At 37.4% G+C, this 25,222-nt stretch overlaps 1 protein-coding gene across 1 annotated transcript; it reads left to right on the forward strand.

Moving 5' to 3' along the window:
• Positions 1-2,094: 2,094 nt before the first annotated feature.
• On the forward strand, positions 2,095-24,293 carry LOC145774015 (ATP-binding cassette sub-family C member 5-like). Its single transcript, XM_082585145.1, has 29 exons — positions 2,095-2,323; positions 2,763-2,915; positions 3,395-3,539; positions 3,951-4,093; positions 6,137-6,227; positions 6,470-6,643; positions 7,450-7,594; positions 7,833-7,984; positions 9,570-9,650; positions 10,134-10,274; positions 10,523-10,590; positions 11,359-11,561; positions 12,139-12,259; positions 12,984-13,238; positions 13,913-14,037; positions 15,058-15,237; positions 15,422-15,533; positions 16,979-17,115; positions 17,419-17,540; positions 17,801-17,976; positions 18,320-18,386; positions 18,968-19,119; positions 19,917-20,003; positions 20,246-20,450; positions 21,566-21,732; positions 22,012-22,124; positions 22,368-22,606; positions 23,076-23,354; positions 23,903-24,293. Exons 1-29 carry the CDS (start codon positions 2,169-2,171, stop codon positions 24,029-24,031), a joined length of 4,317 nt encoding a protein of 1,438 aa, XP_082441271.1. The 5' UTR covers positions 2,095-2,168; the 3' UTR covers positions 24,032-24,293.
• Positions 24,294-25,222: the final 929 nt, after the last annotated feature.

Here is a 25,222-nt window from a genome sequence, read left to right on the forward strand (position 1 = left end):
TCGTTCAATCGCTCGTCATTTCAAAGCATCGCTTCTCAACCTTGTCTAGTTTATTAGGTACTTCCCCGTGTTGTGTCATTCGCAGCTGAGGCAAAGTTCAGCTCTTTTTTTTTTCTGCTGGCATTTAATTTTATTTTGAGGAAGCTCTTGTCAGCAGAGAGGTCTCATTCATTCGGTTTTCCGCTATGTAGGCCTAGCCTCCTGTGAGTAAATAAACGTGAATTTCATAAAGGACAGTTGCTAAAATCAGCTGATGTTTGAAACACGATAGCTAGAATAACGTTCTTAAATCGATTTCTTCTTGTTTGTACACAGGTAGACATTGCTTCAGTAGGGTAGCAACTATTTAGAAGCAAACCTTGATCAAAGTGTAGCCTATTGGTTTTTAAGTTTGAAGAGGTGCTAAACTGCATGGTTGCACTGCCATATGGCGTCTGCGCGTTGAATTTAATTAAGGGATGCTTACTTGCGTCACAGCAAACAAAGCTTTGTTATTTATTGTTGCAAACAAACATTCCTACTTCCTAGGGTTACGAAAAACTGGCAGACTTCGGTTGTTGTAATTCACACGAAGTCAGTTGCCAATTCACTATATCACACGCTATGTAGTCTAATAAGCGTGCGATAGCATATGGTAAGTGGTAGCCTTGTAGCAGTTAAAATACTAGTTGCATTGGCAGCAGTGGACTCGAAAATTTTGTTTTTTTTCGAGCCCACTACAGTTTGGTTCGGAGGGAACAAGCCAAAAATAGTAACAAACATAGGTCCAGCCTTTGTGGTTAACTTTTGCTTGTTGAGCGTGCTGAGAAAACTTCCCTTTTATCTTGCCACAAAAACAATTTTTCTTCAAATTTTGCGATCCCCTGACGAGGGACCGAGAGGAGATAGGTTTTATTGCTAATTGCTATTATAAAGAAATTGAGGCCTGAATGACAACGATTGATGCTTAAGCTGACCGAAGAGGATTGAAGACTCTGATCTTGTTTTGGAGACTATTAGTTGCTAGAATTTTCATACAAAAACTATTCCTTCTTCAGCTTCTTGTGTATGAGATGGTAGCAGTCACATTATTCCATCCAGGCGCTGCAGCTTCTAAAAGAGGTATCAATTTCATCGAAAACCGACCCTATGAAATATTACTAGGCAGTGAGGTATGTAGGGCCGTTGAGAGGAAAATTTGGGCCCGGTATCAATGAGGTTCTCTGGCCCCAAATAAAGACGCTTCTAAGAAAAGCGCACCATATCGAAAGAAAACGAGGTGTTTTATTCAAACTCCCGCACCCTTTGGAAAGGTTAACCTGGGCGTGCTCAAGACGGAGTGTTGGGGGTCAACCCCCGTTGAGTTTGACACGACGAGATGGAGTCTGCACTTTTTTCGGTAGGCGACAGAAAATGAGACACGAAGTTTGACTCTTGCTTTCTCTAATCGAAATCTTCAAGTTTTAGCCTACCTTGCCGGCCGGATGCCACTATTGTTAGGTCATAATTTCCTCTAAGACAAATTTAGGTCAACCGTCAAATTCACATGTTTTTATGATTTTGACTTTGTGATTTTTCACGTAATTTTTCTACATGCTTTTTCTACTCCAACTGAAAGTATCCCCCTAAACAAGATATTGCAGAGTAGGGCGTTAATTTTTTTATGAATTTGCCTTTCTACCAACAAACATAGCCTAGCATAAGTCTATATAGTTGTATTGCATCTGGAGTTGGTCAAATATTGCTGGATTTTGTGATAAATTGGGTTTTTACTGTGTGAAAAGAGGACGTTGAAACATTAACATGTTTAAACGGTCTGAATAACGTGCATCTAACACACAAGTTAAAACCATGGATAACGGATGTCAATTGAGAGAAAAAATTGGAATACCATGATCCCTAAGGTCTGCATCCGGTCAGGAACATAATCAATCTTCATCAATGAAGAAAAGAGCTCTTGATAGGCATGCGTGAAAGAAGAAAGAGCAGCACACCTGCTGAGAAGCTGAGAGATAACTATTAACTAACCAATCTATGTAATAAAACGTTGATATAATATATCTTCATTTGCAGTGTAGTGACATCATGACATCAAAATTAGGCAATGTAGGAATTGTGACGTTTTTTTTTTACTTCAAGCTTGTTACTTTTATTGAAAAACACGATTAATAAAAATACTTGACCCTGCAATGACTTTCTTAGCTTCTGACAAAACTGCTCAACAGCACCAAGACGACTATGAAACAAAATCTTCAGACGACGTGTTGAAAGCCTATGCCGGAGATGAACGTCACTCAAAATACTGGAGGAGCCTCCAAAAATTAAAACCGTTTAGATTTCCGAAGTAGGTTGTTGATAACGGAGATTGCGTTCAACAATTATTTTGTTTAGGCTTACAGTTAAATTTTTCAATGTATTAAATGATTCCATCATTTTTCATTGTTACAAATTTCGTATGTCTTAATACGGTGTTAGGAAGTTCAATCATGAAAGTAGGATAGAATGGTGGAAGACCGTCTTCCACCGACATTTTCCATCTTCCATCCCAAATCTGTCTTCCATCTTGTCTTTCGTTCCACCCCATCTCATACCTTGATGCAATCTATATGTTTTACTCGGTTAAGTTGCGATAGCGAAATTGGTCTGCAAAAGAATGGGAATGATATAAATATTGCCCAAAAATTGATGAGAAATACCAAACTTAGGCTAAAGCTTAACGTTGACCTTTAGAGCTTCCAAGATTTTGTTGAAGAACTCAACAAAATATATTTCTGTAATATCAGGAGAAAGGTGCATGCTCCCGTAGACAATGCTGGATTGTTTTCTTACATCACATTTGCATGGCTCACAAGAGTGATCTTCAATAAAAACGTTTTGGAAACACAAGATCTTCCTCCTTTGTCTAAATATGATTCAGCCAGACATGCTTCTGAGAGGTAATTGCTACCATGTTGAAGTTATTATTTTGTTCTTGGTGGTGCAGGTTTTGAATGTTTTATTTATTTGAAACCTTTTCCACGTCGATAAACACTATTTTTGTCGTATCCAGAATTGCATCTGGTAGTTGAAGATTTAGATTACGTGCACGGGAAGGCAAGGAAGCCAATCTTCGTATCTTCCTTCAGTCGTGCCTTTAAGGGTCCTACCAAAGACACAGCCGCATGCTCTTGAGCCGTGTCGAACCGGCGCTCTTTCGATTGCCATACCAGGGCTCTCACCACTCGGCTATGCAGCCGACGGAACACTATTGATACATCATCAGTATAACTGCCGCTGAGAAACGAGCGTCTTGCGATATTTGAGCAAACAAGACGAACCCTTTTACACGATAATTGTATTTCTTGATCGATGCTATCTAGTAACTGGATTGTAGGCTGCAATAAGTAACTGTTGATATTGTGTGATGTTTTCACAGATTAACTCGGTTGTACGAAGAAGACTGTGCCAAGTACAATACGAAACCTTCTATAAAACGAACAATTTTTCAGTACATCCGGACGCGCATGATCGCTTCTGCTGTTGTCAACTGTATAGGAGTTTTTGCGCAATTTATTGGCCCGGTGAGTTTGCCTTCATTAAAAATGTATTCTCTATGTTATTATTATTCGATTGTTCCCTAGACATTCAACCGTATAACACGTTCACCAAACATACAGTAGTAAGGTAGGAGAGTGGCATGTTTTCTTTGTACGAACATTGACAGAAGATTGACCGGATTAAAAGATAATTTTACAAAGGAAATATTTTTGTATGTTTAACTCAATCTTAAAATCCCTGCTTTCTGAAAATGTAAGGAAATCAGCAAGATAAAATCGGATATCTGTAAAGAGTATCGATAGTAAGCTATGAGGTCATACGTTTACGTTAGAGTGTGAGAGCGTCTTTCGACACTGTTGTGACTGTAGCTTTAAAAACGTGAATTAAAAAAGCAGCTAATCAACAGAGCTATTCCGATGTTTAACATCTTTCAGGCTTTCTTGATACGACGTCTAGTTTCTTTTCCACTATTGCCCTCACCTAGCCTGAGATATGGAATTGCGTTGGTTGTTGGCTTGGGGATTACAGAATGTATTCGGGCAATAACCAACAGCATTTTTTGGGGTATGAACTACAGGTATGGGTTCATGAATTGTAAAGCAGCAATCGCAGTAAGCTACACACATACTTTTTAATTTGATAAAGTGTACAATGTAGCCCTACATAATAAAACAATTTTGTGAAGTACCGTACGTACACGATGCAAAACAAAATTGCTGTTATCAATGGTGATTACTTGGAGAACAGATGTATCAGCACTAAGTTACCATACGGCCACAAAATTGATTTTTTTGCTTAGATGTAGCCAGCTGAAGGTTTTCTGCTGGTCGATATCTGGCAATATAGTCGGACATTTGTCTTGTGCATGCCGACGATTCGTAATCTACAACGCCACACAGAATCGAAATTAGAAAACAGCCTTTTCTACTTTTGCAAACTTCTCAAAGAAGCTTTCTTCTTGGTCCAAGGATAAGAATTCCCACAATCGATCCTTTTGCTTTGATAGGGTTTAATGGTAAATGAATTACATTGTTAAGGTTTTACAATTTGTAAAAATAGACCGAAACATAAAATAGCTTGATTGTGCTATACTTTGGTTTTCTATGTCGTTTATGGAGATAGTACGTACCCATTCCAAAATAGCATTTTCGTAGAGCAGCCATTTTAACCACCATCGCAGCACAGGAGCATGCTGTGAAATTGTGTCGAAAAAAATTGTAAAAAAATTTCCGCCTTTTAGTGTTGCCCTAAAAAATCTCACGCATCATTCGGTATCGAGCAAAAATTGAAAGTGAATCAAGTTTTTGCAGAGTGCCAGGTTGTGTTTATGCCTCATGCAAATAGTCTCTCGCTGGACATCAAGGTCAACCAACGGCAAATTCATGCGTTTCAGTTAGCCTACCTGCGAGCCGTGGAATTTCTGTAAAACATAAAAGTGTGTTCAAGAAAGATTTTCATTTCATCGCAACTGTGACTGTTGCGTGCTTGTCACACCTGTCAGGTAAAACAAACAGTGCGAACTGAAACTAGATGAAAACCTCGCCATCCCTTCCGCCCTTTCAAATATGATGTGTCATTTTTACGTCTTCTTTAACCTTTGTATTGCTTTGACAAATGACTTGAAATTGAACTTCAATTTGTGAAGCAATAAAATTTACGGTAAAAAGTTAGAGAACGTATGTTTTGTAACAGTTGCGTGCTTATCAGTAGAAACGGATCGATGTTTCTTTGTCTTGAGCCATTGCAATCTATGTTTTCTCGTTGCCTGCAATTTATCATAACATTTATCACAATGAAAAAGAGGAAACTGTCATGTTGTACCTCGAACTTTGTGAACAGCTTGCAGGCTAATGATAGGAAACGAATAAGCAGAAATTTTAAAATGCCTTAGTTGAAGCCTAAGGTAGATATGTTATTGACACTTTAATCACCTTTTGGTTAAATGCTTTTGGAGCAGACTAAAATATAACATGCATAAATGCCTAGCAGATCCAACAAATTATAAAACTGATCTGGCAATACAGTATTTACTGTAACTTGCTTGCTTCATGTGTTTCTATAATTAAAACAACGGACCAGTTAAGTTTGTGCTGACTGGGCATTATGCACCTTGCGTTTTAGTTTTACAACAGACCCAATGAAAGTGATGCATTGCAGCAAATAGTAGACCTACTACATTTGAGGCTTTTTAGCTGTAACGAAACACAACTAAATAACAATACCATGGTGATTATCTAACGTAATTATTTAATACAACAAAGTTTTTTATAGATAACAAAAACAAAGCCAACACCAATAATAATAAAGCCAAAACAAACTTCTAGCACAAGTTATTCACAAGTTACTATTTCGATCTGATCAAAGATTTCAAAGGTTGTCTGCAGTGTTCGCTTTGACGTTCGTTCGCAAATACTGCTCCACATAGCTTTCTGTACATAATTATTGTTAGGCGCAAATAGAGATTGCAATAAAATTTCCATTTTAGACAGAATTGTTTGCCTAACATGAGATTATTTTTCTGTAATCGTCATATTCTTTCCCAAGCGTCTTTTTCAAGAATGTCTCGTTTACACGACCACTGAGATATTAGATTTAAGTATTTGAACATCTTTGTTTACAGAACGGCTGTTCGGACCCGGGGTGCGCTGATCACTTTGCTATTTCGAAAGATTTCGAGGCTACGAAGTCTAAAACACAAATCAGCTGGAGAAGTAAGCCTCATCCCCAGATTTTCATACGAATTAATTACCCCGAACAAAACATTGTTTTCAAATCAGTTGTAAAACGATCTAAAAGTGTTTGTAAACATCTTTCTTGGCCACATTTTCAAACTAATAATGTAAATAAACCTTTAGGCGGATTACTTGCTGCGTTATGACGTTAAAAAACGTGATGTCACTAAAATAATCGTAAAACAACGGCCGGTAATATCAACCATTCTTTTACGTTTCAGCTTGTCAACTTACTTTCTAATGACAGTCAACGACTGGTGGATATGATATTATATTGTGGTGTAGTTGTGGGAACTCCTCTCCTTGCTGTTGTCACAATTATTTATATTTGGACTTTACTTGGTTGGACGGCCATTGTTGGTGTGGTTGTGCTGTTTTCCTATATACCACTACAGGTACTATCAAAACTGCTATCTGAAGCCAAACAATATTGTAAAAAAGTTAGAATGGAAACATTAAATTATAACAAGCGGCGATCGACAATATGTTGCAAGATTTGACAAAGTCGCGTTAACTCGCAACAAACCTCCAATTGACCTATTCAGCTAATTTGTGTTGCATTGCAAATTATTATTCTCCTTTTGCGAAGTGTTGTAGCAATACCAGATTGCATACGTGTCACATGTCATAGGCTATTGTGCAGTAAGTTGTAAAATTGTGAAAGTTACTTACTAATTACTATGCAGTGCCAGTAGATTGTCCAGCAGAATATTTGTGGGCAATGCATGTATCTGCATGTTCGAAATTAACAAGCGGCTACTTCTCCGATTAAGAAAATATTAGGCCGATATATCGTCAATTTTTACGAAAGTTTTACGAAGAAAACGTGATTGGCGGTTGATTCTCAATCTGAGATCCTCGGCGTTTTTCAACGCTACTTGAAGCCTTTTAAGGGGTTTGTGAATGCATTACAATAGAAAATAAATGCAAATTTCATCGCTAAATTTTATATTTAAAAATGATTTATTTTTTACAATCTTCACTCAAGGCCACTAATAGAAGTTTAGAGGTTTGCAGACTTGATAATTCCTAGAAAGGGGTTAGTGACTGACACAAGATTTCGGCACCACTGTGATAGACACTTATCTAAAATGTTTTAAAATTATGTTTCACTATCGATTTAAAATGTAACTGCTTTTGTGCAAGCATGTTTATTGTTTACTGGTGGAGACATCTGAATGTGACTTCACTTCTTTTCCAGATGTTCTTTGCCAAACTAATACGCAAGTATCGCTTTAAAGCTGTGGGCATCACAGACAACCGAGTGAGGATGATGAACGAAATTTTGAATTGTATCAAGCTTATCAAGATGTATGCTTGGGAAAACAGCTTTGCGAAGGCTGTTGGTAAACAATGATAGATTGCAGCATTCTAGTCTTTCGTGATGCTTTTAGACTGCTGGTTTTGATGATGGTATCCGGTTCGAAATAATATACATTTCAAAAGATCGTTGCATTGCAATCACGTAAATCCTGGTTATTTCCATTTTAATAGACACTTTTAGTTTTTATTCAAAGCAATTTAGTTCAGAAAGCACTCCTTTATACTCATACACCGACTTAAAAAGAGGATTCTTCATTTTAGGTAAAATTCGCGAAAAAGAGCAGCACGTTCTGTCTAAGACCGGCTTTGTGCAAAGTTTTCAAGTGATTGTGGCAAACGTGCTCCCAGTTGTTGCCTGTACAATCATGTTCCTTGTGCATACCTTGATTGGTTATCCACTGAATGCCCCGGATGTAAGTTTTTAAACAAGTTATTATTGTCCTTGTAACGATGTAACGTCGTTTTTATATTTGGACTGAGAATACTTCAGCTATCAACCTCTGGCTTGATTTGATTTTGTAGTTTAAAGGATTGCATTGCAGTTACCACAAAAGTTGGAGTACAAAAAGCAAAGTATGATATAGTTATACCATACCACATACACATACAACCAATGCTTTCAAATTTAAAGATCACAGAGCTACATCAGAAAGCACGGGAATAACATATGTTGCACCACCCTGGAGAGCATCGATCATGTGATTTATTTCTTCACAGAGTGGTCTAACATTTGTATCTTGTGCGCAGTAACGCTGTCTTGTACTATTGGAGGTTGTCAGCGTTCAAGCTGTAAAAAGCCACCCTGCAGTATCGGTACCTCTTTCAGAAGTGACCTTTGTGACGCATTAAAAATATTACAAGGCTATAAATTTGATATTTCTCAAGTTTAATACATATTTACTTTCAGTCTGAAATCTTCAAGCCAATGATATTTCAGCCAGCAAATCAGTCTTTTTTAGATACTGTAGATGTTTAGCCTATTGGCTGCTGCGACGCAACTTCCCGTTGTGGTTTGCTTAAAGATGCAGTGCACCTTTATCTGATTATCATTTATTTATTGCTAAAGTATGTTTGTTTTGTGTGCTGTGTCATTTCAACATTATGTTGGTAAAAGATTGCACGACACAAGCAATCAATCAGTAGTGGATCTAAGGGTCAACTTAGTGACGTGCTTCTCAAAAAGGGAGATAAAACATACAATTCTTTCAAAAAAATTTTTGCAAAATTTTCTTACTCGTTTTCGCTAGCCACTGTCAGTTTACATTATCGTAGCAAGCTGCATATGTCACACATGTTTGAAGTCGATAGCGGGTTTTGCAGGACATACAACTTTACTCATTGTGCCCTTCAAAAAGTGAAAACAAACTGAAACATTTCGAAGAAACAATTATTTAGACAACTACAATAAGTTAACAATAGAGTTAACCGATTCCTGTAAATGGTGACGTGAAGTAGGCTATGCCTTGTATGTTTTGACGTAAGGTAGGGGCACTTTGGACAGATTTCCGAAACCTTACGGCTACGTGAAAATTATGAAAAGTACAGAACAAAACTTTTGTGCTCATTGTAAATGCAACAATAGGCAGGCACTTTATTTTTCCGAAAGCTCTCTCCATTTGAACAGTTTCCAACTTTTCTTAGCTAACGTAAAAGCTACTTAAAACTACGTCAAAAAACTTTTATTTTAATCGTAAACTTTAGCTATAATGTTCATAGAAATCTAGATTTGATTGGATAGTTATGATCTGCCAGGTGATATAAAGTGTGCACAATAAAAGACAATATAGGTCCAGGGTCCATTAAATACGCAAAAAGCAGGCAATAGAAAGTGAAACTTGTAATTTCCTATTAAGTTTTCGCTTTGTGAGACCGCAACTTTTGCTCTGTGTATTCCTTTAGAAAATTTTCGTCTTCGAAAACATGGCGTTACCAAACCTGTTTTTACATTCGCTACTGCAGCTGGTTGTTTATCACGCCGCATCACACTTTCTGTTTCAGGCTTTCACTGTACTAGCGTTACTTATTGGAATGAGGGCTAACATATCAGCGTTGCCTCTTGCAGTCAAGGCCACTTCAGAAGTAAGAAATGTTAACAACTGCGTAATTATAAAAGTCTTGCATGTTTTTATTGGAGGCAAAAGCATAAAACTCCCATTTATCTTCAAGGAATATGCTATGTCCTACTTTTTATTGTTTTTCTTAATCCTGCAACATCGACAGTATTGCCGGCAAGTAATAGAAGGAGTGGCTCGTAAAAACTAAATTCTGTTTTTATATTAGATAATAATGCCGTGCTGAAGGGTCGCTGTTTTGTTAACGTTTTGTGCAAGGTGTCTTCAAGCATTTTCCGGCAACGGAATGTAAAATGATGTATGAAGAAGTAAACAACAGTAACACTAGCAGCTTAGCATGAAAAAAACGCAGGGCCTTACATTCTCAACGCCTGTTAGTCTTATGTACACTTTCAACTATTTGTCACATTTGTCCGTCTTCTTAAACACCTTCTTTTCTTGCCTTTCTGCCAATCATTTTTTGATTCCATGATATTTTTATTGGTTTAAGGTATTCATTGCGTTTCGTCGGATGGACAGTTTGCTTGCCATGGAGGAGATCGGTCAATATTATGTTTCAACGTCAAGTGAAGATATCGCTGTCAAGTTTACTGACGTCACTGCCGCGTGGGATATTGTTGGATTAACAGAAGTAGGCTGCAGTTTAAAAGTACAATTTTCAATTGCTTGAAGGCTTGATCGAAATGCTGTTTTTATATCTTTTCAACATTGTTATACTGTGAACTAAATAGTTGAAACGTACTATGATCATAGCATATAAACTCCTACTATATTGATAACATTGAACTAACGTTGAATTATCAACATTTAGGCACACAATGGTGAACGCAAATCAATAGTAGGCTAACTTGACAAAAAGCTGACTATCACTCCGTTTAGGTCGATGAGAAAAATCATGCCACCGAGCAGGTGTTGTTTGACATAACGTTGTCAGTGCCAAAAGGAAGGTAATGCACAGTGGATTGGATGTTTAGTTTCTCGGTTTCTTGTATGTAACTTGAAACTAGTACAATAATACAAATCATATAATCTTAATCAACCATTGTTTTAAGTTACGTCTTTTCAATCCACGGGCCATGACCGACTGAAGGCCCATAGCAAATTCACAAGTGAGCCGCAGTAATATATCACTTGTGTGTTGCACTCAGCAGCACGTTTCACTGGTTCAACTGAAAAAATGTTACTGGCCCCATTGCTATGAAAATGTTAATTTGATGATCGAAATAGACTACAATGCAAGTCGTGGATGATTGTCGAAACACGGATAGAACCGTTGAATCATGTGCTGCACGAATGGCTAAAACTAAACATGTTTATAAAAGTGAAAGCTTACTAAAAAAAATGCTTTTTTAAATGATGTTGTAAAATGAAGAATTGCTAATTTTGCTGGCTGTATGAAGCAGCAGGTAATTTCAAACACACAATAAATTAAAGCAATACACTTTTTTTGTGAAGTGGTACATAATTATGATAGTCACTATTGCATTTAAGCATAATTCTTTTTCACAAAGTCATCTAAACAATTGACAGCCCTGGTAACTTCTCGACTGATGTAACTCCTGGACCGCGACGCTGGTGCTGTTAGCAATCGTATGTGCGTGGAGCCTTTTGTATTCTCATTATCTCAAGTCTTAAAAAAATCACTTTTTAAACAGTTTCATTTGCAAGTTACGAACCTAGAGTTTCAATCGATTTCCAAACTTTACATTGTTTAGGTTGGTCGGTGTTTGTGGCTCAGTTGGGAGCGGCAAATCTTCGTTGATTTCCACAATACTGGGTCATCTTCGCATTCAGAAGGGTAGTTTGGGTTTGAACGGACTCCTTGCCTATGTGCCACAGCAGGCTTGGATATTCCACGGCACTGCACGTGAAAATATTTTGTTTGGTTTGCCGTATGACAAAGAAAAATACGATAAAGGTAAGTGTATGTTGCTACTTTTTGCGTTGTGTTATGCTGAAATGGCCGAGTGGTTAGCGCATTGGGCTCGCAGTCGAAAGCCTGCATGTTCGACTCCAGCCACCCGCACTTGCTGTTGTTTCTCTGGGCAAGAAAGTTTACGATAATTGCCTCTACCCAGTGATCGATTTCGAGTAATGGGTAGTACCAAATTTAAGTCATAAATAGAGTAGACAACCGGAAACAGACATTGCCTTCGGCTGCAGCGTGGGTCAGGTGTACGTTGGAAGGCGTACACCGATGCATAGCGCTCAAGTCCGCTTTCCCGCAATGCAGGATAAAGATAAGAAAAACAAAGAATAAGTGTAAATCTTTATTAGCGTGTCAAACTAACTAAGATTTTGACATATTTATTATTTTATTTAATTTTAAACAAGCTTCTACGACTACGAGCAAATTGTTTTCAGAATATGTTTCACAATGTCACGTTTTAAATTCAAAGCTCCTTTACAATTTGTAATATATTTTTTGTATTGCCATTGTCGTTTATAGATGAACTAAATTTTATCAACTAGATTTCATTGCTAACTTTTTGCAGCTGTCGGTAATTGCGCGCTACTCTCTGACTTTGAAGTGTTGCCAGACAACGATTTGACTGAGATCGGCGAGAGAGGAATCAACTTGTCTGGCGGCCAGAAGCAAAGAGTTAGCTTGGCAAGGTATTGGTTGATAATTGTGAGAAGAACAGTTTTCTTTGCATATTTTTTGCATTTGAGTCTTTGGAGTCGATGGTCTTGCTCGATCTTTTGTTGTTTTAATAATAAAAGTTCAACTTTTATCACTTGTTGAAATCCTAAGCCTTTTGATTGCTTTTCACTTTTGCACTTTTTTACTTCGATTTTATTACGTGGTGATGTAAAAATAGAAAACATAAGTCAACATATCGCATGCAATAATGAAATGAAAATTGATATACGAACATGTTTGTTAATTCTTTGAAACTAACCTGTACGTGCCTTTATATCAACGCCATTTGTGTTTTGGCAGCTATCAAATTAAATTACCTGACAATGCGTTGCTCTTTCCAATGCTCAATTCGTACTTTTAAAGTTCTCAGCACCTGAATGGTTAAAGCCGAAGGCAACAGTCATTGTTTCTGGCAGGCCAGGTTCTACCCAAGTAGGGCCACACAAGAACCTCAAAATCTACACAAGCTATTGCCACTATTTCGCAACGTAGTGTAAATAATCAAGATACTCCAAGGGTGAAAATAACCGATTATCACGTTTCTGCAAACCAACTCTGGAAACCCCAAACTCCATCCGATTCTATTACCCAGGTTTTCAAAACCATTTGTAGTTTCACAGTGTCTGGTGTTGAAGTTGTCTTGCAGTTATGAAGTATATGCCTTGGTAGAAAAGCTTCTATTTGTGCTCCACTTAGAGCTGTCTACAGTGAACGTGACATCATTCTCCTTGATGATCCACTATCGGCTGTTGACGCCCATGTTGGAAAGCATATCTTCTTCGAATGCATCAAGAAGGCTCTGGCAGGGAAGACCATCATCTTTGTCACCCACCAGCTGCAATATTTAAAAGATTGTGATGAAGTGTTGCTTCTGAAAGATGGAAGAATCTCAGAGCATGGGCCCCATGATGAACTCATTGCGGAAGACAAAGACTATGCGCTGATGATCAAGTATGGCATTTTATTTGTTTCTTTTATTCCATTTACAATGTTATTTTAACGCAAATTATTAAAACAGAAATATGTTACGGACGGAGGTATTCACGAAGTTACTTTCAACAAAAAACGTAAGTTTAAATGTCTGGTAACCTACTGTAACGTAACCAGAGTAGAGGCTGTGAACTGCATGCCCTCCCTGAGACATGTGTGACGTCATGATGGTTACTACTTCACGGTTTTCCGTCCTTTGCAATTGATTGAGTTTCGTTTTTAGCAGCACGATCGTTGCTTACTTCACAACGTAGATTTTAACAAAATAAACGGTTTTCCGTCCTTTGTTTCCCACATTGCGAGGGTTAGACGTCAGCAAAGATTTATCCAACGTTGCGGTGGCTCTCCACATGCTCCGAAAATAAATTCGCATAAAACACACTTCATTGTATTCATTACGCTACAGACAAATGCATTTTTTAACACCATACACTTCGCTTACATACAATACCGCTGAAAACATCGTTCTATTTTGTTACCTGAGCCTGATGTGGAACATTATGGGGTAAAAGCTTCTTTATTATCGAACGTACAAAAGTTTGGGTAAAAATCCTAAGCCAAAGGTTGTTGTTATGAACTGTGAATGCAGTTTGTCTCTATGTTTTTTTCATTAAGCTTTTGATTACCTCTTTCAGGAATTACAATATTTGCGAAGAAAAAACAGAGAAGGAAAAACAGCCAAGTAAGAAGTTACAACCGGCTCTAGTCAAAATAATCCTGGAAAACCGAACAAAATCTGGAAATTCTCTTGTTAAAATGTGTAAGCATTGCTCATGTTAGGCTCTATCTCAGGTATATTTGTGATTCTGCAATAGCCTACTTTCACTGCAAATACGCTATTAATGCATGGATTACAGTGTCAAACGTATCCATACAATGCATGAAGTTGTAGCCTACGTATGAACTGTAATAAAAATCTTGAACTGAACAAAAATCTTGAAAAATCTTAAACTGAAATCTTGAATTGAAATTGAACTGAAAATCTTTTTCCTATCCTGGACAAGGGGAGGTGTGACCATGAAATTCTAAGACGGATAGAAATTGCAAGAACTACATTTGGAAAAATGAAAAAAAATTGACCAATCAACGTTTAAATTTATCAATTCGTCTCAGGATCTTAAAATGCTATATCTGGTCAAACCTATTATACAATTCTGAAACTTGGACAATGTCACAAAAAATGGAGAAACGGATCGATGCCTTCGAGCTCTGGACATACAGGCAAATGTTAAAAATTTAATGGAAACAAAAGATCACTAACGATGAAGTATTCTCCAAATTCAATTCAAGCAAAATTCTCTTACAAATAGTCAAAAGAAGAAAATTGAAGTATTTCGGACACACAATAAGGAAAAACTCGTTACAAAGATCATTAATAGAAGGGAAGATAAATGGTAAAAGAAATAAAGGTAGACCAAGAATGATTTGGACATCAAACATCACAAAATGGACAAAGTTAACTTATGAATGTGCAGTACGCACAGCTCATGGTCGAGAAAAATGGCGCATTGTATCCAACTCTCCATACGAGGAAGGAACAAAATGATGATGACTGTCCGTATTTGTCGACAAAAATGAAATAAACTGTCTTCAATTTGAACTTGGTTATATTTTATTTTCAAGTGAAGTTTTGAGTTGGATTTTGTAGCAAAAAATCCACAAAACATTACCTTTATCTAATTTCTGCATTCTATTGAGGTATGAGTCATGATTATTGAAATGCCTTCATAATTAACCGTTGATAGGCCTACGTGATGAAATTTGTCATTCTTTTTATCAGCTGACAACTTAAATCATCCTGACCCTCATCAATCATCTCAAAATGCTGCCACAACAAGCGACTGTCAAAGTCCCATTCTTGTACGTGATGATTTGGATGAGTTCAAGAACATTGATCTTGCCACTGTTGAGTGCAAGACCAAGTTTGATAACAAGGATTCTGAGTACAGTGGCAATACCGGTCAGTATTGCTTTCTCTGTGTAAAATAATATTCAAATCATTATTTATTTTTTATTTTTCTATATGCATTGAATAGTTGTGTGGTGGCACTAGTGTTTCGAAGCAGTTTTCAAGCTATTTTAAAAGGCCAGTGATAAAAAAGAAATGAATACTATAATTTCAATATGGAACATTTTATTTGTAGGTAAACCAGTTCTACTTCCAAAAAAGCCCATTGTGTTGGTGAAAACTGAAGAACGCCAAACAGGCGTAGTGAAAATGTCCACGTATCTCGCTTATGCCCAAAGCGCTGGAGGGTGAGTGTTCAAATCATTAAGTTCAAGTCTAGTTATGTCCAGTTCCTCTCCACTGCTTCCGGTGATCTTGGATTTATTGTCACGTTAGATCATGCAGGAAAAACTTCAAAAATTGTGTAACAACGACACGAAAATTATCTTAACACAGGGGTGTCCAAAGTCCGACTCGCGGACCAAATCCGGCCCGCGATAGGTTTTTGTATAGCCCACGCATGTTGTTTCACAATGTGTTGTTTTTGGCCCGCAGACACACAGAAATAATACCAATACAACTTGCATTTAAAAAAAATTAATCAAGACAGTATTTTCTCACTGACAAAAACTGGGAGAAAAGTTAAAATCATTATTACGTCATAATTGCGAAATCAGCTATTAGGCCTATTATTCTGAAGAGTATAGTAATGAGTGGTTAGCGAGCATTCATTCATTTCCTTGCTAGCAAATTCAATAACCGCTTTTAGGATTTTATCATAATTGAAAAGACTTATTGCTAATTCGCTTTTTTCTGCGTGAACCCTGATGAGGCTCTAGGCTCAGCTGCAGCTAACTGAGCTTCACTGCGTCGCCGAGTGCCGAAGTCGAATGCAACATCTTTCCCTTGTGTTTTTTTTACTAGCAACTGGATAAAAAAAAATTCCAGAAGTACAGAAGCATTGAGCTTGCCCGGCTCAACCTATTCGCGGGAGCGGACGATTTCGATTATGAACTTAAAGAAGAACCACTTGAGACCAAAACTGAGCGACTCTCGCATTATGCTTGTCTACCATTAACTTCGAATCAAATTTGACATGGGTATTGAAATCAAGGCTTTAGTTTCATTTTTCACATCAGCATTGCTGTATTTAACAATATTTTTGGATGTTTCAATTTTTAATAGAAAAGCTAATAACTTATAGCCTAACTTATCACATCCCGTGATATGTAGCTCATATACACATTGCTTTCTATGAAAATGACATTATATAACACGATATTACTATATAATGCATAATTTTTTAGCAAAACAAGGTTATCAGAGATTGTTGGCCCGCGGGCACTTTCGCATATTATCAAATTTGGCCACCTGGGGAAAATTTTGGACACCCCTGTCTTAACATAACAATGAACAGTGGCACAAGAGTTTAATCATTGTAGAAAAACTTAAAAACATACAATTGTAGTGTTGAACTCAACGTTTAATGAATTGTGCATATTTATAGTCTAATAAAAAATGATTAAAATAGTCTATGTCGGCCTATAGCTGGCAGTGCACTGGAAAGTAACTATGATAGTTATAGCTTACAATACAAATTTCGTCTTTCGACTGAAAATGTCCAGCAAAAGAGAGAGATGAAGGAGTCGCTGCAGACAAATGGTCAACTATGATCTTACGGGATGAAGACCAGGCTTCGTTGAAGCAAAATGAAGAGAAAAAATGCTGAAAATTAATTGTTCGTTTCTTGCAGACTCCACGTTGTAGCCTTGGTGTTGTTTTTCATTGTGGCAACTATAGGAGGAATCACTGCTCTCAATTGGTGGTTGACGTATTGGATCGACGCTGGAGGAAGATTTCTACCTTGTTTCAATGGAACGTTAGATACTTGTAAAGTGAAATATGCTAAATACTGTAGACAATTTTTATGCATTTGACGGCGCATGATTCTTCGCTTTTTACCATCTTTTTCTGAAAACATAATTTAAGCGAGACAGATAATTTTATAATATATACAGATTTAAAAAAAACTTTTAGAAAAAGCATGAAAACCTTTTATTAAGTTATTGTTTTTACATTTTATTTAGGTGATGTATGTGATGTAACAGTGTTTTCTGTAAATCTGATGAAAAATCGGATTGTCACTTTATTTTACATTTACAATTTTACGTGACAACTTTTCATTGGATGCAGCTTTTCTCAATGGCACCACAAGCAGCACACCATGGTCGACTACTCCAGCATTTCAAAATGTAACCTGCGAAGAAAAAAGAGATTCGAATATTACCACAAATCCTGATTTAACGTTTTATCAGGTGATCTATTTGTTTCTTTGTTTTCAACACCGTTCACACAATCCATTGGTGCTATTGTATTGTTGATGCAACATTATAAATACTAATTTCTTTGGTTGCATTGTATTGCAATGCTATGCATTGATTAGGATTTTTGAAAAAATCTTGCAATAAGCTTTTATGCAATAAGCATTTTCCGAGTCATAAATCTAAACTGTAGAAAATAATTTACACCCCATCGTATTGTTTTGTAAAACAGAGGTGTTGTTTTTGCATTGCAGATTATTTATTGTGTTATCCTGATCATAACCCTGTTGCTTGTGTGTATCAAGTCACGCTTATATTCACGGACCACTCTGCGTGCATCGTCGGGTTTACAGAACAAAGTACTTCGCAGTGTTTTCTCGAGCCCGATGTCATTTTTTGACACCACTCCAACAGGTCGTATCCTCAACAGGTGACTAGTGGCGGTTTAGTCGGTTAGCTTTTATTCTAAGACTGATCAGTATCACATTCATAGTTTCCGATTACTGTTGAAGTGTTGTTGTCTGCAAATTTGTCATCCACTAGATGCCACTGGATGGAGAGCGGTCCTTGAAATGCGTTGCTCAAGCGTAGGCCAACATCCTGAAGTGGAACTAGCGCCGCTTGATCTTGATGTTTCTTAGTTCATAAAATCGATAGCACCAACTATGCTATTGGGGCGGACTCTTGATCGAAACCTTAATAGTATTGAATTACAGCAATAAAAACATGTTCAACGTTTTTGCAGTGTAAGTGAAAAAAGCTTTTTCCAACAGGTTTACAACTGACCTTGATGAAGTGGACACCATGCTTCCTTACATAATGGAATTCACTTTGCTGCAGGTGAGAAATGCTTCTCACTTATTCAGAACTGCTATGGTGGAAGAGATCTACAGAGAATAGTCTTAGCTGCATGCAGCAGTGTTAATCCACTGTAGGCTAAGTGAACAAGCAACTGGTCTGACTGGCGATTGACAATCACGTGGTCAGAAATAGCGCGGTACTGAAGATACTTACCAGGCAAAAACCCAAGTCTATCAGTTTGTTCTTTTTACAGTCTACTGCCGATACAAATTAGAAATAAACTGTTACTCTACGCAGCAACTACCAGTGTAGGCTACTAAAATAGTAAAATATCTGGTTGTTGCTCGTCTCAGCATTTCCTACTTTTAAAATGTAGTGAAATATCAGAATTGACAGCTCTCTTCTGGGAACCTGCTTGGTTTTATGCGTTGTAGGCTTCGATAGGACATGTAGCCTTTTGCCAATCACTGCCTGCTATGGCTATACGTAATAAAGCAACACGACTAACTTGTTCTGTACTTTTTCGGTATATCGCTTCCTTCGTTTCCATATACATTAGAATGCTATTTTTAAAAATTGACTAAATGTTCTAACATGACCGCCATTTGTTTTGTTTTCAGGTTATCAACATGGTTGTGGTTTTCTTCACCATCATATTTGTCTTTCCATGGTTTACGATCGTCTTCGTCTTTCTGATGATCATATTTGTTTTCATATTCATTTCATTTCGCAAAGCATTGATACAGATAAAGACATTGGTTAGCACTAGCAGGTGGGAAAAATAATCCTAGGAGTTATACCAACAAATTTTATTGCTGTAAGCCTATCTTGTTTTTTTTTTGTGCGATTTAATGAGATTTTTATTTATTGCTGAATAGGAACAGCCCGCATTTCGACTAAACATCTCAGTTATGGCTTAAGTTCAATATCAACATCCCTGAAAGGGACCAAAATATTTCTGCTTCACACAAGCGGTGATATATTTTTTTCAAAATGCTTGATGTGTTTCTGAGCCGACGTTTTGGCTAGTTTTGCATGCACCACCGCCTTCTCCACTTGATAAAAGATATCAACTTTGATCCTCCCAAAGCTCACCGTGATCTCGAAAGTGACGATGGTGTTGACAGCGAAATTAATTGTTTACTTAAATCAAATATAGTTATTACTATCTGAAGCCTTTAACCGTAGTTAATCTTTTCCAAATTCATAATTTAGTAGTATTAATAGTATTAATTTAGTAATTTTCCAAATTCATAAAAGTAGTATTAATAGTTTTCATTGTTTTAATATTGCTCCTAGCACTGAGCCAGTTGAGCACTTTCTTTTGATGCTACTATCCAGTTATTATGAATTTGGAAAAGATTAACTACGGTTAAAGGCTTCAGATAGTAATAACTATATTTGATTTAATTCGCTCTGCTTTGCCTTTTTGCTTGGCATTGAGCACTTTTTGTAGTATTAATAGTTTTCATTGTTTTAATTGTTTACTTAAATGTTCAAGGTCTCCGTGGTTTTCACTGGTTACATCCACTGTGCAAGGTCTGAATTAATTGTTTACTTATGTTCAAGGTCTCCGTGGTTTTCATTGGTTACATCCACTGTGCAAGGTCTGAATACCATCCATGCGTATGACAAGACTGATCAATATGTTGAAACGTAAGTCTTGCAAAATTGGTGTGAGCTTCTGAGAACGAATAGTGTGCAGTTTTTCAGCAACTCTATATAGAGTATACTCTGATATTGCATGATATTAAATAAAACTTCTTTTGAAATTAGCACAACAACGAGAGGAAAAAATGTTTTAATGCTTTCGTCATTTGTCTGGTGAAAATAATTGCTTTTAAAAGTGGCAATGAAAATGTTCTTCTGTTGACTAAATATGCTGCTTGTTATTCCAGCTTTGGCGAGCTATTGGACACAAGTAGTTTATCCGTCTATGCTTTTCTATGCGCTGGCCGATGGGTTGGGATTCGCCTGAATATCATTTCTTCATTCGTAAATGCCTTCACTGCGCTCTTCGTTGTGCTTTCGTCCGTGTATCCTCAAGTTTTTCTTTCCACAACTGCTTCGTTTGCCGGGCTAGCGCTCTCCTACGCAATCAGAGTGAGTCGAAACTTGTTTTAACTCTCTGACTAACTGCTATTGTGGTCAAACCTGAAGAAAAATAACATTGATAAATTTTTGGATGCTTAAATTTTGACCAGCAACATTAGGAATTCTTCAATTATTGCTGTTTAAAGAAAATGAAAATCACTATGAACTCAAGCCAGTGCCGCAAGAATGGCCCGAACATGGAGGGATACAGTAATTTGATTTCAATAACTTGGCTTGCGTTCATAGTGAAGATATGAAGACCTTGTTTTTGTATGCATGCTTGCTTTTAAAAATGAAAATGAATATCTTTTGATCTAACGTTTCTGTATTTTTCATAAATTTGAATACATCCAGTGTTTTTTTTAAGGTGTTTTGGGGGACCGAAACGGTCCCCCAAATTTCTCCAGCGGTTTCCCAAAATTTGGACTTGCAACTACAGTAGAAAAGTAATGGTTGTTTCTCGCTATGTCTTGTCGATAATACGAATATAGCCTACGAATAGTTCACGTCCGGAAAAAAGAATAAGTGGAGGTACAGCTAACAGCTGAATCAAAGAGTTATTCACAAAGGAAGTGCACCTTCGATACTCGTCAATGTTTATTTCTGATTTATGGCGCATAATGATCAGTTTTTACGTGTGGAAACATAACAAGCAGAAGCCAACAAGCACACTTTGTTTGATTGTGCAGCAAACTTGTTTGGCGGCCGTGTTGGGCAGGCTGTTTGGTCGCTGTCACAATCATTTAAGCTGTGCTTTGTCGAATAATTCATTTATGTTGCGTTGATTGTATGTAGTTATGGCTATTTTTTGGCTATTTCTTGGTATTTACATGAAACACTTGCGGTCTCTTAAAACTACTTAGCGGTCACCCAAACCAAACCTTAAAAAAACCTGCATACACCCTTTACACAACCTACTACATGGAGCAGTGTATTCGCAACTGCACTTTACACTTCAGAAACAAGCGAACACTCTCAAATGTCAACCTCTCAGCGGCATTGCCTGCGTCAGCGTCGCCAGTCAATCAAAAACTGTACAATTCTCAATATCTCCAAACCGCCAGAAAGCTTCAGAAAAAAATCCCAAACCCAGCAGTAATATTTCATGTTTATTTTCTATTCAGCTGAGTGGCATATTCCATCTTGGTGTTCGCTTCAGCATTGAGACAGGAACAATGTTTACATCAGTAGAACGAATAAATGAATACATCGTCTGCTGTCCTTGTGAAGCGTCTGCAGACAAGAAGGTTAAGCCAGTGCCGCAAGAATGGCCCAAACATGGAGGGATAAAGTAATTTGCTTTCAATAACTTGGCTTGCGTTCATAGTGAATATATGAAGACCTTGTTTTTATATGCATGCTTGTTTTTAAGATAGAATTAGATGAAATAAACTTTGTACTGTTCTTCTTTGTTTAAACCTTTGTTTTTCGCAGTTCCAAGGGTTTAGGGATTCTAACTTTTACCGCCCTTGTGCAGTGTCGCCAACTCGGGCTAGATTTTACTACTAAAACGTTTATATTTGAGAAGTCCATAGAGTATCACCACCAACCCCTCATAACTTTTGTTCAGGTTTGTCAATGTCAGCATGCGATACAGACCGGAGCTTCCTACGGTTCTGAACGACGTAACTTTTTCAATTAAACCGAAAGAAAAAGTTGGGATTGTTGGAAGAACGGGTTCGGGTAATATTGAAATTTTAATAAATTTATTAAAATCTGACATCATAAAAAACTTCTGATCTGTTAAACAAACAAAAAAATTCTGTTTAAGCTACATTTTCTGAGTCTTGTTCTTCAACTGTTGTTAATTTTCTTTGTTCGTAAAACCTTCTTATATGTTATCGGTCACTTAGCCCACTTTGTAACCTTACCTGCATGATAGTCAGCCAGCTATCGCTATCCGTAACTTTTCGTATAATTTTGAAGGCAAATCTTCACTGGGAACTGTGCTTTTCCGTCTTGTTGATCTTCAAAGTGGAAGGATTGAGGTTGACGGGATGAATATTGATGAAATAAGCCTTGACAAACTGCGCCGAAACCTTTCAATCATTCCACAAGATCCAGTCCTATTTGTCGGCACTGTGCGGTACAATCTCGACCCTTTCAAGCAATATTCTGATACTGAGATATGGCAAGCATTAGAAAGGTCCCACATAAAGCATAAGGTGTGTTATTCTAAAAAGACTGTTTGGTGAAAATACGTTAGTTATTTAAATGCGTGTTTTTTTAGAGAGTTACAATTTTCCGCTTTATAGTTCAACCATAGGCTATATTTGTATGACTGTGCGGATTTCAAATAATTTTTCACAAATTTTTGAAGTTCGTAATGTTTGGAATATTGATTTCTAAAGAAGTCGCATTATCTGGTTATTAGACTAAAGTAGTTTCAGATTAAAGTTACCGTGTCAAATGCTTTAATGACGTTACTCGATTGAACTTTAACGGTTGTCTGTTACTGATTGACAGGCAGCACCTAGTCTAGGAAACCGCAAGGTCATTCGGTGCTGCCGGTCCTTTCTGCATTATACAGTATGTGTTGTATTTGTGTGATCATGTAATTTTTTTTTCGTGCTGGAAAGATAACTAAAAAAACATCTCTCTCTCTCTTTCGAAGACTTTCTCTTCATGTTTCAGATAAGCGATCTTCCAGAAAAACTCGAATCAGAGGTTATTGAAAATGGTGAGAATTTCAGCGTTGGCGAACGGCAACTGATGTGCATGGCCAGGGCTATATTACGTCACTCCCGCATTATCATCCTCGACGAAGCAACAGCAGCCATCGACAGTGAAACTGACAATTTGGTTCAAGACACGATTCGTGAAGCATTCGCAGACTGCACCATGCTGACCATCGCCCACAGACTTAACACCGTGCTGACATGCGACAAGATTGTTGTTATGGACGATGGGGAAGTGAGTCCTTTTACACAGCTCTCAATTGCTGATTTATAAAAATTGCCGTGAATACAAAATCGCTTAATTTCTAATTAATTTACCTAATGGGCAGCTGTTTTGATACATGTTGAAAATTAAATAAAAAAAATTGTAGCATTTTTTTTTAGGAAATTCAATTTAACAGCACTGAAAATGAAAACTGTTTATTTTTCGAAATGTTTGCTCAACACGAGTTTGGTATCTACATTTTAGGCTCTTAATGTTTTGATTAGATTGACCAGGTGTTTCAACCATTTTGCTCCTGAGTTGAATCACCTTCAGCTTCAGTCCTCCACGTAGCTATGGTTGAGTTAATTATTTAAAATTAACTGATATAATGCAATAACACTTCCATACGGTAGGCTAGTGTGTTGCTTTCACCAATATAGGCCTAATTTTTGTTTACTTGTGCAATTTTGGCTGATGACATCTAGTCTTTAATATTTCCATGTTAGCTTAGCACCAATGCTAGCTAAGCGTAGTCCATAGCCTATAAACAAAAACACGATATTTCCCTTGACTTACAGGTTGCAGAATTCGGTGATCCCGCCATTCTTCTCAGTAACCCACATTCTAAGTTCACCCACATGGTCCAAGCGGTGTCTGCGGAGGCAAAGCGTGAAAGCATAAACGATAAAGAAGGATTTGCTTCATGACCAAAAGTACATGAGAGCTCTCTACTGCATTATGCAATACCAACAAACCCGTCTGAGACCAAATGCGTCATCCCGGAAAACTGTACTTTTAAATTTTTATTTTTTATCGTCTTAGTATAACATTGTGACTTGTTTTTGTATATTTACTTATTTAGGCAACGTACAATTCTGTCATTTAAGAAAATGTTGTGTGAAGCAATTAACATAGCCTAATCGTTGCGTAAGTGAAATTGAGCAAGTACTGCAAATATAAATCAATGATTTCCACACTTGGTTTTTGAACGTGTGTTCCTTCAAAACGTTACAAATCATCCGAAAGAAGTTCGGTTTTGTGTCTCACTCAACACTGTCAAAAGCTCTTACAGTATTTAACCTTTGGCTTTGTTGACACCACCTTGAGATATTAACCAGTTTTCGGATCGCATTTCCTCCTAGAATTGGCTGGAAGGAATAGTCGTTTACAATTCAGAATGTTTTCTGAAGCCCGGTATGCGAGCATATTTTTTACGTCATTTTATAACTAACTCTTACGACTCAGCATCACCGCGCCACCAGAAAACAGGTCTCACACCACTTCGTTTCGTGATGTGTGCACCCCTGGTGTGGCTGACAAAAGTGACAAATCTATTGATGGTCCAATGAACTGTGTTGTAAAAAACATACAAGTTTCATCATCATCATCATAATCTATCGTCGGTTTGTTGCCCACTAGTGGGGGTGGCCGATTGTTTCCGCGCAGCAATTGTTTTAATTCCTTTTCTCCATTTCACCCTGTCCCTTGCATCTTCCTCCTTCAGTCCGACTTTTTTAAATTCATCCTTCGCTTGTTGTTTCCACGTTCTTCTTGGACGACCGCGTTTCCTCTTCCCATCTACCTTTAGATCTAGCGCCTTTCTAAGAAAACTTCCTTCCTCCCTCCTTATCACATGTCCATACCATCTTACTCCATTTGCCCTTGCCAGTTGGTCTATGGTCTCTCTCATCTCTAGCATATCCAACAATTCTTCAGTCCTATTTTCTCTTCCCGTTTTCACCCCTCACATTGCTCTCATATGCTTCATTCTATTGAAACTAAAGTCGCGTTCATGAAAAACATTTACGAGGATTTAAGCTGTGACGCAGAGGTAAACCATAGATGGCCTAGTGGCGTTGATAAAGCGGAGGAGTTATAATTGGATTTGGGCTTGGAAA

This window comes from Aplidium turbinatum, chromosome 7 (genome assembly GCF_918807975.1).
Source record: "Aplidium turbinatum chromosome 7, kaAplTurb1.1, whole genome shotgun sequence".
NCBI classification, from domain to species: Eukaryota; Metazoa; Chordata; class Ascidiacea; order Aplousobranchia; family Polyclinidae; genus Aplidium; species Aplidium turbinatum.